This window comes from Panthera leo, chromosome C1, assembly GCF_018350215.1.
Source record: "Panthera leo isolate Ple1 chromosome C1, P.leo_Ple1_pat1.1, whole genome shotgun sequence".
Classification (NCBI taxonomy): Eukaryota; Metazoa; Chordata; class Mammalia; order Carnivora; family Felidae; genus Panthera; species Panthera leo.
In genome coordinates, this window is record NC_056686.1 from 101,994,187 (window position 1) to 102,008,424 (window position 14,238).

The 14,238-nt window shown below is 40.4% G+C and overlaps 1 protein-coding gene across 2 annotated transcripts in view; it reads right to left on the reverse strand.

Moving 5' to 3' along the window:
• The window catches only part of NOTCH2 (notch receptor 2), a 163,594-nt gene that overhangs the window by 44,779 nt on the left and 104,577 nt on the right, over window positions 1-14,238 (reverse strand). For both annotated transcript variants that reach the window (XM_042953671.1, XM_042953670.1), the window contains exons 7-12: window positions 12,997-13,152; window positions 12,342-12,530; window positions 11,070-11,183; window positions 10,175-10,288; window positions 8,264-8,497; window positions 5,217-5,327 (exon numbers count right to left, since the gene is read on the reverse strand). In XM_042953671.1, the coding sequence (XP_042809605.1) occupies window positions 5,217-5,327; window positions 8,264-8,497; window positions 10,175-10,288; window positions 11,070-11,183; window positions 12,342-12,530; window positions 12,997-13,152 (918 nt within the window). The remainder of the gene's footprint in view (window positions 1-5,216; window positions 5,328-8,263; window positions 8,498-10,174; window positions 10,289-11,069; window positions 11,184-12,341; window positions 12,531-12,996; window positions 13,153-14,238) is intronic.

Genomic DNA, 14,238 nt, shown 5'->3' on the forward strand with positions numbered 1-14,238 from the left:
ACATTTTTTTCACTCTCTGTTGCTCTCTAAACCATTATTGGTGGTTCTTGTGGTAAAGTCCCATAATCTGGTAGTGGTTGCTGTTTTCCTCTTAAGTGTTTTATTAATAACTTATTTTAAAGTACTATTTTCTTAGCCTCAACCTCAGAATTTTTTTTAGACATTTGCCACTGGCACCAAGATATGAGCCAGAACTCTTTACACAGCTATCCTTAGCCTGCTCTTCAGTGGAAAATAAGAGGAAAAAGCCTTCTTTTTCTATCCTTTTTAGGAAGCATTTTCTCAGAAGCCACTCTTCTCACGTTTTCCTCATTTGCTTTAAAAACCCTTCCCAGAATCAATGTTCCAGCCATCTTTAATGAGGAGGGTTAAGTGCCTCCTTTTGCAGTCTACCATGTGGACTGACCGCTGCTTCACTAGCAAGGTCCTACCCCTAGGGAGTTTCCACCCAGCATCAGAAATGCCCAGCACAAGGCTATGGACCTTATTGGACTCAGAAACTACTGAATGAGAAGTTAATCAATGTTTCTCACCTTGTAGGTACTCAACAAATTAGTGTTTAATAAATGAAAGCATGCTACAGTCCAGACTGGAGAGTCTGGAGTTGGCTGTCAGAAGTCCCATGTTTGAGTTCTAGTCATTCATTCTGAAGCATTTATTGAGTGTTTCTTCCGTGCTAGACACTGTGTTTAGACACCGGCTAAAAAGATGATTAGGGAGGTTCCTGCCTTCTGGGAACTCACAATCCTAGCTGTATGACTCACTAGCTGGGGGGCTCAAAATATACAAAATATATTTGTATACGTTGCATGGACACATCAAGTTCTCTCTCTCAGTTGTCTTAGTTGTTTAATGGGAATAATAAAACTTCCTTATCTACTTTTTGTGTTTTGTTAATATTTTGATTGAGATAGAATTGATGTATAACACTGTATAAGTTTAAGGTATATGGCGTACTGATTTAATACATTTATATATTGCAATAGATTACCACTTTAATGTTACCTAACATTATGTCACATAATTATCATTTCTTTTTTGTGGTGAGAACAATTAAGACTCACTCTCTTAGCAACTTTGAAGTTTATTATACAGTATTGCTGACTATAATCACTGTGCTGGTACAACAGATCTCCAGACCTTATTTACCTACTAGTTTCAAGTTTGCACCCTTAAATACATCTCCCCAATTAGCCTTGCCCCTCCTAGCCACCATTTTCTTCTATTTTTATGAGTTTTGCTTGTTAATATTCTGCATACAAGTGGTATCATACAGTATTTGTCTTTCTCTGACTTATCTCCCTGAGCATAAAGCCCATTCATGTTGTCTCAAATGGCAAGATTTCATTCTTTTTTGTGGCTGAGTAGTATGAATTGATTTTAGTATTACTGCAAGACTCCTTGTTCTTAGCAGTGTGCCTGTTCAGGATATGACATTATTAGGTTAACTGAGGGCCAAAGAACCAAAAAGCAATTGCATGCTCAACGTTTACAAATTATAAATATATAATTTAACTTAATGATTATATTGGTTAAAAAGAAAGCCATTTTGCTTTCATTCTTAGAGTTGTATTAATCCATTTTCTGCCTCAGAAAGAAGAGTATTCTAAGCATAACTTTATTGTCTTCTGGTAACTGAGAAAACAATTCAGGGTCTCTTAATCTAGACTAGTGATTCTATATTTAAATAATTTATAACTTATAAACGTAATTATATTATAAATTTATACTTTATAAACATTTATACACTTCACTACTGATGAGAAACTACTATAAGAAATTTAGAGGGGCGTCTGGGTGGCTCAGTTGGTTAAGCGTCCAACTTCAACTCAGGTCATGATCTCATGGTTTGGTTCGTGAGTTCGAGACCTGCGTCGGGCTCTGTGCTGACAGCTTGGAGCCTGGAGCCTGCTTCGGATTCTGTGTCCCCCTCTCCCTGTGCCCCTCCCCTGCTCTCACTCTGTCACTCTCTCTCTCTCAAAAATAAAATAAACATTAAAAAATTTAAAAAAGAAAGAAATTTAGAGAGAGAAGAGATTACAAAACTCATATATATGTTTTCTTATGGTATTTTCGTGATTAGTTTTATAATGACATTATAGTGAGGATTAGCTATTTTGGTAGACTTGTTACTCATGATTAGCCTTTCAAATGCTTTTTGAAAATCACTACGGTGTGGCAGACTATGAGGCTTTCAAAACTTTACCTGTTTCAGATGATGTTGGGTTTCTAAGTACAAATAATGATTTATAACTTAAAAATACAATCAGTCTCTGGTTAAATCATGTAGCTCTGAGAATTACAGTAGATACTTCCAGTATCCTCTATCTGGAAATTCCTGGGAATTTTCCAATAACAGTTTCTAAAGTTGTGTTTAGCTACTTCTGCCTGTGTTTTTTAAAGATTGAGCTATAACTGACATATAACATATTAGTCCCAGGTGTGCAACGTAATGATTTGATATTTGTATATACTGCAAAAGGATCACTATGGTAAGTCTAGCTAATATCCATCAACATACATAGTTTCAAAATTTTTTTTCTTGCTCTTTGCCCATTTTTAAATTGGATTATTTGCTTCCTTGCTATTGAGTTGTATGAGCTCTTTATATATTTTTGATATTAACCCTTTTTCAGATATATTGTTTACAAATATTTTCTCCTGTTCTATAGGCTGCCTTTTCAGTTTATTGTTCCTTGCTGTGCAGAAGCACTTTAGTTTAATGGAGTCCTGCTTGTTTAGTTTGGTTTTTGTTACCTGTGCTTTTGGTTTCTTATTCAACCTATTTGCTTTTATGGACTGTTATGAGAAGTCAGCAAAATAATAAATATGAAGACAAAACTGAAAAAGTAGTTTGTAAACTGAGAAGTAGCTTCTAGAAGTATCACTTGATTTCTTACATTTCCCATTCAATCAGTAAGTATAAAGAGATCCTGGGTGGCTCAGTTGGTTTAACGTCCGATTCTTGATTTTGGCTCAAGAATGATCTTCTGGTTCCTGAGATCAAGTCCCTCATCAGGCTTCTAGGCTGTTATCACAGAGCATTCTTGGGATTCTCTCTCCCTCTCTCTCTCTCTCTCTCTCTGCCCCTCCCCTGCTTGCATGCATGCACACACATGTGCACTCTCTCTCTCAAATAAATAAACATTAAAAACAAGAGGTCTGCAGAGAATACAGAATTTAGTCTTAAAAAGAAAAACTCATTTAAATCTGTCAAAGCTGTTATGAGAATTGTAAAAAAAAAAAAAAAAAGTAGTAGTGCTAAAATAAAACAAAAGAAAGAATAAAACATCTCACATCTAAGCTCATGTATATATAATACCACAGTTGTCTGTGGTATTTTGGGCAGCTGATTAAAAAAGCAAAAAACAACTGAAAAAAAAATAGACATAGAAAATTGTTCCAAGAACAGAGTACCACCCAGTAACCAAAACATTCCACTTCTTGGTTATGTAATTTCATGCTACACCTTAGGTTTATTTTAGAATATTTTAGCTTATGTCCTCCCTCCTTGACCTTCTTGGTTTGCTGAATGTTAAAAAGAGAGAGAATATGACTTACTGGCATTTCAGAAAAAAAAAAAAAGTTCCAGTGTAAGGCTTACATGTCTAAAAAGAAGTCACAACAGGCACCCACTTAGGCTGCCCAGTGAGGTGAGAACGGGCATAGGCTCTAGAGTAGGACCACCTGGCCTGGAATCCTGGCCACAGTGCACTGGTAATGTTACTTAACCTCTCCAAGCTCTGGATTTTTCATCAATACCATAGGAATGATAATAGCTGTGGATAATTAAATGAGATTAGGTACCTAACGCCTAGCTCAAAATAAGCTCTTAATAAATGGTAGCTATTCTCTTCTTACCTATTTAACAAAAATGCACCTACTATCCTACCTAGCAGGAATTTTTGTGTATTCAGTTGGCTGTCACTTCATCTTGTAGTATCAAGTTTCAGGACCAGAAGTACAGCTGGCTACTACCAGCACTGCTAGGCACTAGATACGACGGCTGTCATCATACTTGTCTTCTGAGTGATCTTCCACTGAGAAGACATTACGGTGACCCATGTGGGCCGAAAACATTACTCCCTAGCATCCGCGATCATACCCAAACAGGAAAAAGGTTTGTGAAATACAGCGGAAAGTAAGTTCCCGGCAAGCAAGAGGCAGACATTCACTTCAGTTGGCCCTGAATGCCTTTGGAGGTCATAGTTTAAAAAGCTCTGAGGGAAATTTCTCACATTGGTTGCAAATGATCACATGGTACTTATTAAATGGTAACATTATTATGTAAGTGCCTGCTTGCGTGTGGGACCGTCTAGAAAGAATAGGATAGGCACGGTATATGCCCTCTGATGGTGTCATTAACAAACAGGTGTCTCAGTAAGGTGCCTCAGATTTCTCAATAGCCTCTAGCAATTTTTGGATCGGAAGGGTAAAAGATAAAGGCAATCTTACAACAAAAAAGAGAGAAAGAGATTTGTGTTTGTGTGTGTGCACACAAGCGTGCATGTGTAAATGTTCTGGCTACTTTTAATAATTACATTGGTCCTCCCAAGTTCTGGCCTCATCCAACAATCTCCCATAAGAGGAAGTACTCAGAAAAAAGCATTTAGTGTTTTCATAGAATTTTATCTTGGCTATACTTTTGTGGAAGGCATTCACTAAGTGTAGCAAATTAAAGGTGGCAGTAAAAGCTATATAACTCAAGCACAGTGACAGAAACTCATGGTCTGACTAGAAATGCTTTTCAGGTAGCTATAACATGTGGTCTAAAGGGGCACCTGGTGGCTCAGTCGGTTAAGCATCCAACTTTGGCTCAGGTCATGATCTCACGGCTTGTGAGTTTAAGCCCCGCGTTGGGCTCTGTGCTGACAGCTCAGAGCCTGGAGCCTGCTTCAGATTCTGTCTCCCTCTCTCTCTCTGCCTCTCCCCAACTTGTGCTCTGTCTCCCTCTCTCTCTCAAAAATAAATAAAATGTAAAAAAAAAAAAACACCAAAAACATGTGGTCTAAAAACCCTAACTGAGGAAAAGTTTCATGTTATGATTTATGGAAGGCCTATTAGTAGAAAACTAGGCCAGAGAAGTACAGAAACACATTTCTAACCTTCAAAGAGACAAAGAAATAGGAAACATTTGAAAAGTGATTTTCCTTCATATGCCCCTTTCCCAAAGTGATGGGGCTGAAGAAGGGACCTCCCAACAAAAAAGGTGTTACCTGTGAATCCCGGTGAGCAGACACAACTATAACGATTAATGCCATCCATACAGACTCCGTGGACACAAGGGTTACTTGCACAGTCATCAAAATTGATTTCACAATTAACACCTGCAAAGATAAAAGTAGAAAAGAAACCATGCAGTATTACCACAAAAATAGCATGTGATGCTAGGTGTTAAGAAATCTAAAGAGTATACAGCCAACCCTAGATAGAGCTATATTAATAAAGGTGTAATTGTAGATATGGGTAACTAAACAGCAAGGATATAGCAGTCATAATTTTTACCATCATCTTATAAAAATACTCATGATACTTTGTTATGTACTTAACATGAATTTAGTGATGTCTTATTTCCCATTCATAGAAAAACGCTTTGGTAGTTTAAAAATTCTAAAACTAAAGCCCAGTAAAACTAGGCTTTAAACTAACAAAATTTCCATTGAAAGTTGTAAAAATTTTGATTCACTCATATTTTGTATTAATATTTATTAATAATAATTACGTTAAAATTTATTGAGCCATTATTATGTGCAAGTACTCTGCCTCCCACTTCACATAAGTTTTCTTTAGTTTTCTCACTCAACTGGTACATCAAGTTGTAATACACCCACCGTATCGTGGACTTGCACAACTACGGCAGTACAGCCAGGATGTGAACCAGGCACTTTGGATTCTGTCCCCTTCACCACACCATACTAGTCACTCTGTGATGAACGAGGCCATGCTGCCTCACTAGCCACAAATGAGGCAAGAGTTTCCATACTCCTGGATACTTTTAGGAGATGTGTCTAGCCTTGACTGATAACCCCCATTCACCTACAATCAACCATGGCAGGCCGCAGGAGGCTATATTTTATTTGAGTAGGACCAGACACCATGCCCAAGATGAGCCAATGTAATTTTCTCATTGGGACACTGGAATATGAACTGTGGGACTATATGAACTGTGGTCTATAAATTGCTCTGTTTCCTGATAATCTCTGCAAAGCTTTACCAATCAATTCTCACTTGGAATCTGTAAGATACTTCTGTGTGCTTTCACTAGATCTTTTGTCTATTCTGTAGTTATCGTTTGCTTGTTTGCTAAGGAATCCTTAAACTAGTCAGGTTGGTTTCTGTGACTTAAAACCTTAAGAAACTTACTTAAAACAGTTTCCCATCATAAGACCATGGGTGAAAGAAGCCTCAGAAGTGATTCTGGGTTATTTATCTCACTTTAAGTACCCAGTAAGTGAGAAACCACAATTCTAACTAGCACATGGTAAAGTACCCCTTCTGTTTATACTCATCCAAAATCCAACCTACCAACTTAGGACCAAGTTATGAATGGGTTATGGATTCTCACTCTAGAACTCAAAAGTCTATTCAGAATGATTAATTAAAAGAGACCCGTCCATCTAGGCCCGCAGTACATGTCAGGTCTTTCTCCACCCATTATAGACCAAGATTTGTTTTATAACGCCTACATCTCTTTGCTTTAATTCTCCCAACAGCCACAGGAAGAGATTTGGCAGTTTTCTGAGAGGTTTTGGGGCCTTCACTCTATGCTGCCTGCACACCACTCATATTTACTTCTTGCATTTCTCAGTGACAGCTACTTACACCTTGCCTTCTCTGTCCTCCCCAGGGAATACACCTGATACATCCTGGCATAATGATATAATCCCAGAGAAAACAAAGTGCTTGCCAACCCACCACTCACCCAGGTTTCTAGTATGTTTGTTATAATGGGAATGATAGCAAAGCCTAAAACAGCCCCACCATTCTAAAGGCGTCCATTCAATTGCTTGTAAATCTCTCAAATTTCTTTTCGTACTGCAATTTCTCATGTCTGGGGACCAGCCCGGAAGCAAATTGCTTTTGGAAGGCTTCACAAAGATCTATTCAGCCCTTTTAGTGAGTTATCTAAACGTGGGGAGGGGGAAGGCACTTTCAACTGTGAAGGCATGGGATGTTTTTCGTATGCTTGAGCAACTCAAAAAGGACTTTGTTTTCAAACTTGGCATGTATGAGGTCCTGGACGAAGACCAGGGCCTTTGACAAGTTTGAAGAAATGGATTTGGAAATAACAAAATAAAATGAGGGCAGTTAACCACCTCCCCCACCTTTGCCCCCTATGTAGGCCATTTTCCTTAAATCAAGAATGAGTTCTCAATAAATCACTCTCTTGTATTGGCAGGTTCCCTTCTAACAAAGGCACACACTAGTTAATCTTCCACTAATACATTTTCTTTGATCTGAGACATAGTACTTCTCTGTCCATTAACCACAGTTGTGACCATAATTATTCCTCAAATAAGTAAAACAGACTCCAGTGAGACCTGCGAAATGCTGCCGCCTGAGAAAATAACTCAACATTCCCCCAGCAAGGAGCAGCATGCCCTCCCAACTAACGAGCAGTCACTCAACCAGAGTCGGGGAAACAGCACTGAACTCAGGGGTGGGAAACGGTGGCTGTGCATTCTAATTTACAATGACTGGACCGTGCTGTGAAGTCTCTGCTCTCCCTGAGAATTCCCCCAAATGCCCAAGGTCCACCCGAAACACGGCAGAAGAAAAGTGTCACATTAAAGATACTGGACTCTGAAACAGAGAAAAACACAACTGGAAGGACAGGAGGGAGCAAGAAGGAAAAGGGCCAGCTTCATTACTCTGAGTGGGGTGGAAGTTCAAGGGAAAAGGACAATCAAATCAAGACACAAAGGCAAGAGGGTTTCCAATTTTAAATAATAATTTCTATTTTTTGAGGTGGGGTGTCTTCTTCTAATAAAACACACACACACACACACACACACACACACACACACACACACACACACACACACACACACACAGAGTCATCAGTTTTGCAAAACTATTGTCTCTAATTTCTCCACTGACTAGAGACTGAGATGTTTCTGGCTGAAGCTTTGGCTGTGCTTTTCAGAATCAGGACTGTTTTTCAGGTATCGAAGCATATGCCAAGAAAGTCTGAGATATCTGTGCAAATTGTTTTTGAGAAAGAGTGAAAACTCCAGAGGAGACATAAAGAGAGCAGGCTTACCTGACGTGCCCGGCTGGCAGTTGCACTGGTAGCCATTTACAAGGTCAATGCAGCGACCATCATTCAGGCAAGGGCTGCTGTAACATTCATCTATCTGGTCACTGCAGATGGCACCCATGTACCCCGGGTTGCAGATGCAGGTGTAGGAATCAATCCCATCCTGACACTGGCCATGGTGGCAAGGATCAGGGTCACAGTTGTCGATGTTCTCCTCGCACAACACACCAGTGAATCCTTGAAAGGAATTTTACCAAGAAGGCTTAAAAACCAAGGCAGACTCCACACCTGAATATAAGTGCGGCCACATCCACTATAGACCTCATGTCCTAACATTTCTACTGCAGCCAACGAGCAGCTGAAACAAACCATTTATAAGGCAATCCTAGAGAGTTGTGTTTAAAACAAAGTTTTTCAAATAAAATTTGTAGAATTCAAATACCTTTCTCAAAATGATCAGTGGGTTTCACTGCAGAGATACTTTAACTGCATCATCATTTCATACTGGGCTTCAGTGGGGACTAGCTCTCAATATTTTTCCATTATATTTTTACCTCTCTATCCCTTTCTTCCAAAACCCAACATACAGATACTGTATTAATGGTTACGTGTATCTTATCTTCCCAATTCTGACCTTAGTATACAGAGAACTTTTCTTTATCCCTCTTAAACGCTCCCAGAGTACTGTGCTTACATATATACTAAGTTTTTAGTAAGTACCTGTTAATTAAAATGAATGAAAGTTTATGAGCATTAAAAGAAAAAGGGAAAATAAGACTTCATTCAACTTTAAATCCCTTTTAAAGGATTTTAAAGAAAGGCGAGGGGTGGGGTGGGATCTCTTCCTTTCAAACATGAGTTCAAGATTTTTAAACTCTCTCCAGAGGTTATTGTCCATGAGGATAATCTGGCCAGAGGAGGACAAAATCTGGAACTCCTCCAATCAAAAACAACAGTTTGCAAAAAGAGAAAGAAGTGAACTGGTTCATCTGACGGGACCTAATCTAAAGAGGCCCAGTAAATGGTAATGTTCCAGTACTACTGAAACACTAATTCTCTGTGTTTATTTTTGTGACTTAGTTTGCTTTTCTGTCATCAGAAAGAAATCATGCACATGATGTTTAAAATCCTTTAAGAATCAATCTTCCAAAATAAGAAACAGGTCTGGAATTACATTCATAACTTCTTTTTCCCTTATGCGGTCATATAAAAAATAAATTGAGAAATCATCTTTTCTAATAATTTCTAGTCCTTCTCTATAATACTGGTCTGTGTAAAAGCAAATGTGTAATAAGGGACGTTTGACTTAATCAAATCCACTCCCAAATGAGAAATGTGGCCACAGATCAGAAATGCAGAATATGTGTAAACAGATTCTTTTTCACTGTAGTAGCAGAAGTCAGGAAAGAGGACCTAAACTTTCCCAGAGTTCTCTCTCCCATTCAGATAACACACCTGACTCTCGGGCTGGGCAGTCTTTTACTCGGAAAACCTCTGCACTTGCACACAATGGCCCTTAGACTTCTGGGCCTTTGTTCAATCACTTGCCTCAAAAAACACAGAGACAGGTCTCCTGCTGAGAAGCCCTAGTGAAAAATAGCTTTCAGCTGGAATTCTTCCCTTTCCCAAAGGAGTAAGTCAAGCCAGCTGGAAACTCACCGCTGCCAAAATCTATCCCAGAAAGACCTGGACACCAAATGGAAATGTCCAAGCTAGGCCACTATTGTGGTGGAGAAGGAGGCAGGTGTTGTAGGAGAAAACCGTGAGAGAAGCAAAAACTATGCTGGAAGCAGCTCTCTTTAAACACAGAGCAGCTCATTAGTGGACTGGCCTGGTAGGGCAGCGAGTAGAGGACAGCCTCCTATTTTGTTCGGACAGACATATCAGGTGAACAGAAAGTGAGAACAATCTTACCTGTGGCACACTGGCATTCATAGCCATTTGGGTGATCAATACACTTTGCCCCATTCAGACACGGAGTACTGGAACAGTCATCAATATCAATCTGGCAAACTGGCCCAGTGAAACCTTAAAAGGGCAGAGTGATGACACGAGTCAAAGGATTCCCCTATGTCTATCCATCTAAGGTCTACAAAGGGCTTAAACCAGTGGCTCAGCAAACATAAAATTATTCTCCCCAGCAGGTAACTGGGATAACCGGGTGAAGCTCAGGGCATCAGAGACAACTGTGTGTGTCTCAACCTCTGTTTATTCCCAGTACAGATTTCACTTGCAGCTGAAGTAGGGACAGAATGGTTATACATGGAGCCCTCAAACAAGTGAGGGTAGCTTCAGAGGACCGGGACCTTCTCTCTGGAGAAATAACAAGGAGAGGCTATTGTCTGTGGCAGAAAATTTGGCATGTCTTCAACAGTAGCTTTGGGGGGCAAAAGGAGACACAGAGCATTCTTTGGAAAAAACTGACTTGTGTTGTCTGTTTCTGGACCTAGGGTGAAATATCTAACAATAAAAGTCTCACAGAGGGGCTTGAAGAATATGACCCATGGCGGGGGAAAATCCCTGAATAGCCTACAACTAAGGCTTCTGTGAGGTATGAACTTTCTGAAATATATACACAGACAGAGAGGTCATGGGCCATTCAGAATAGACTTGGACTTCTGGCCACAAAGGATTTGGATGATACACTAGCTGAAACAAACTCCCCGTTTCTGTACACACTCCGATTCCGAAGTGCTCACTTTAATGACTTCCTCATGTACAGCCCACACACATTCTCTCCTCCTCCCTTCCCTGTGGTCAGTCAGCTTTGTGCTTTCAAAGAAAACAGGGGCAGGTGGTGGGCACTTACCAGGCGGACACAGACACTGGAAGCGATTGACTTTATCTACACACTGACCATTGTTCACACAAGGGTTGCTCTGACATTCGTTTATCTCCAATTCACAATGCACACCTTTGAAACCTGAACAAATTAGACCACACAAGTGGCTTAGAAAGAAAGGCATATTCTAGCCAAGAAAGCACAAATTTGCAGATGACTACATCCTCTATGAGCATGAACATTTCTGCAGAAGGCAAAGCGGAGTCTCCCCTGATGGGAAATAGTCACTGCAAGTATCAGTGAGATAGGAGCATACGGTGAGAAACGCACATCACTGTGAAGAGGGAGAAAAGGTTACCTCCAAAGACACTGGTAAAATATAGCATGCCAGCAAAGACACTCCCACATTCTCTGACCAGGCCCTGCTTCACTTTCAGAGCAGTGCCAGGCCCATAGGGTCCCCAGTCAATGTTCACACAGACCCGCTGACCTGGCGATCCTGTTGCTCTCAGGGTACAAGTCAAGGTCAGGAGGGCCTTCCAGTGCTAGACTGGCTAGCAGGTTTAATCAAGTAAAGCAGCCACTATCATATGTCATTTTTTCATTTTTTAAATTATTATTATTTTTTTTTTAGAGAGAGAGAACACAAGTGGGGGAGAGGGGCAGAGGGGCAGGGGAAGACAGAATCTTAAGCAGGCTCCATGCTCAGCGTGGAGCCCGACAAGGGGCTTGATCCCACAATACTGGGATCAGTACTCAACTGACTGAGCCACCCAGGCGCCCCTCAAACGTCATTTTAAACTGGACTTACCTGTGCTCTCTGAGAATTCAAGAAATGGTTTCTGTAGAAGCACTCCAGAGTACAACTAACAATATGCACATTACTACGGATAAATAGCAAGTTCCTAAACAATTACGGGTAAAATAATTTTTATAAATGGAATAGTATGGTATTTATAATGTATCAAGAGATTAGGAAACCTTGCTATTTATAGGACTGTTATGGTAAATCCTTTGTTAAACCAAAGAATACTTGCATAAAAACAATCACTTCTGAATTTTTCTCTTACATGTAACTGATGTTGATATATGGACTTGTTTAATTTAGTGTCCATCACTCTAAGAATTCTAGCACTGCCTTACTCCTTAAGGGTCCCCTTGGCTAGGAACCCTGTCATTATTGGGAATTCAATGCTGACAGAGCTCATGGGATTGCCACCCTGTACTGAGTGCTCCGCCTAAGAGAACTGCAGGGCACTGTCTCTTGTCTAGATCCCACATACTGACGGGCCCATGTACCTGGCATGCACAGACACGTGAAGCCTCCAATCTTATCCAGACAGGTCGCATCGTTCTGGCAGGGGTCGGAATGGCACTCATTGATATCCAACTCGCAACGAGGCCCTGTATAGCCCCTCAGACATTCACAGTGGAAGGCACCATCTGTATTCACACATTTTCCTGCATGCTCACAAGGATTGCTATTGGCTAGAAAACACAAGCACCAATTACTGGAATCAAAGTACTTTGATAGAATTTCCACAAATATGGATTGCAGAAGTGGATCTGACTCTGCATAATGATAGCATTAGGGCTAGGCCTTTAATAATCCGGTTCTCAATTTACTATTTTCTTCCTTAAAATACAAAGAAGAAAGGAAGAAGCCAAGGCAAGGCAAGACTAAAGCAATTTCAACTCTTGTGCATCTCTGTTCTTTTGCCCGAACTGTCACTTGGGTAGGGCTTCCTGTTAGGAATCAGGTACAGACTTTCCATTTACTCAGTTCTTAGAAGAGAATATATGTTTACATTGGGGGGTTATAAACAGTAAGCATGTAACAGGAGAGATCGGAGGTTTGGGTGTAACATGCTCCTAGAGTAAAATGTGCTTCTGTCTGAATGCTCACTGAGCTCGACAGACACCATGAGGCATAGGGAAGGTTCCATGTACTTACCCATGGCACATTCATCCACATCTTCTGTGCAGTCAGCGCCTTTGTAGCCTTGGGGGCAGGTGCAAATATACTGCCCGTTCAGGGGGTTGGTATCACACAGTGCCCCCTTATGGCAAGGATTGCTGATGCATGCATCATCCAAATGACACAAGAGACCTGTCACACAGGGTGGGGCAAGGAGAACAAAGAAAAAATGTCCCTTACTTGAGGAAGAGTTTTCTCTTTCATGGAGTTGGGAAAATCTTATGCTCACCTCACCAAAGTCCAACATGGAGATTTAGAGGCAACTTCCCCTTTGCCTAATCCTACCTTAGGGACATGCTGCAGCCAGCAGCAAGCAAGGAGCTTCTGTGGACAACCTTCGTGCTCTGACCCTAAGCCCCCAGGTAGACCTCTCCTCAAGGGTACAGGCATCCTAGGCCATAAAGTGAGATGGTCAGAGGATGGTGACATGAAAATGGAGAGAGCCTTCTGAGAGGGCTGCCAGATTAGCAAATAAAAATAGAGGATGTCCAGTTCAACTTGAATTTCAAATAAACAACAAATAATTTTTTACTACATATTCCAAATACTGCATGTCTCTTATATTTTATTATATTTTATTTAGCAACTACTTTCCTAAAATTATGCTTGCTACCTGACGATCATGGGGCCACCAGGATTTGACTAGCCTCAGAAGACAAAACAAAAACAAAAACAAAAAACAGCTGAACATCATAAGCCTATACTAGAGTAGCTTTTTAATAGTGTCAACATTCCTGGCTCAAGTGCCCCCAGGACTCTAAAGGTATTACTAGGTCCCATGTTCCATGTAATTCACATGGGAACTGGATTTTCCAGTCTGCAATTAGCTTAAGAACAGGTAACTAATGCTTCGTCTACAAAGCTAGAGGTGGGGCCTTTCCAAAAGCCGAAATGAGAACATTTCAGAAGTGCTGGGTACAAAATTCTCAGTTAAGCTATCTTCTTCTGTCACATTCCTCCCTTCACTGCTATCTACCCCTAGGACTGGGAGCTGTTACCTTCAGAGACTAGAGCAACTAACTTTGCAGTTAGTAAAATTCTTCCCTTAGAGGAATATTTCCATAGACACTGAGAGTTGGAATGCATTCAAATATTTCTCTCCTCCCAACTCCTTCTGAGTAAAAGAGTTCTTCTCAAAATGAAGTTCCTAAATCCATTTATTGGTAATTTGGTCTTCATTTCTGAGAAATTAACCTTAATTCCTGAGGTGCTTTTCAG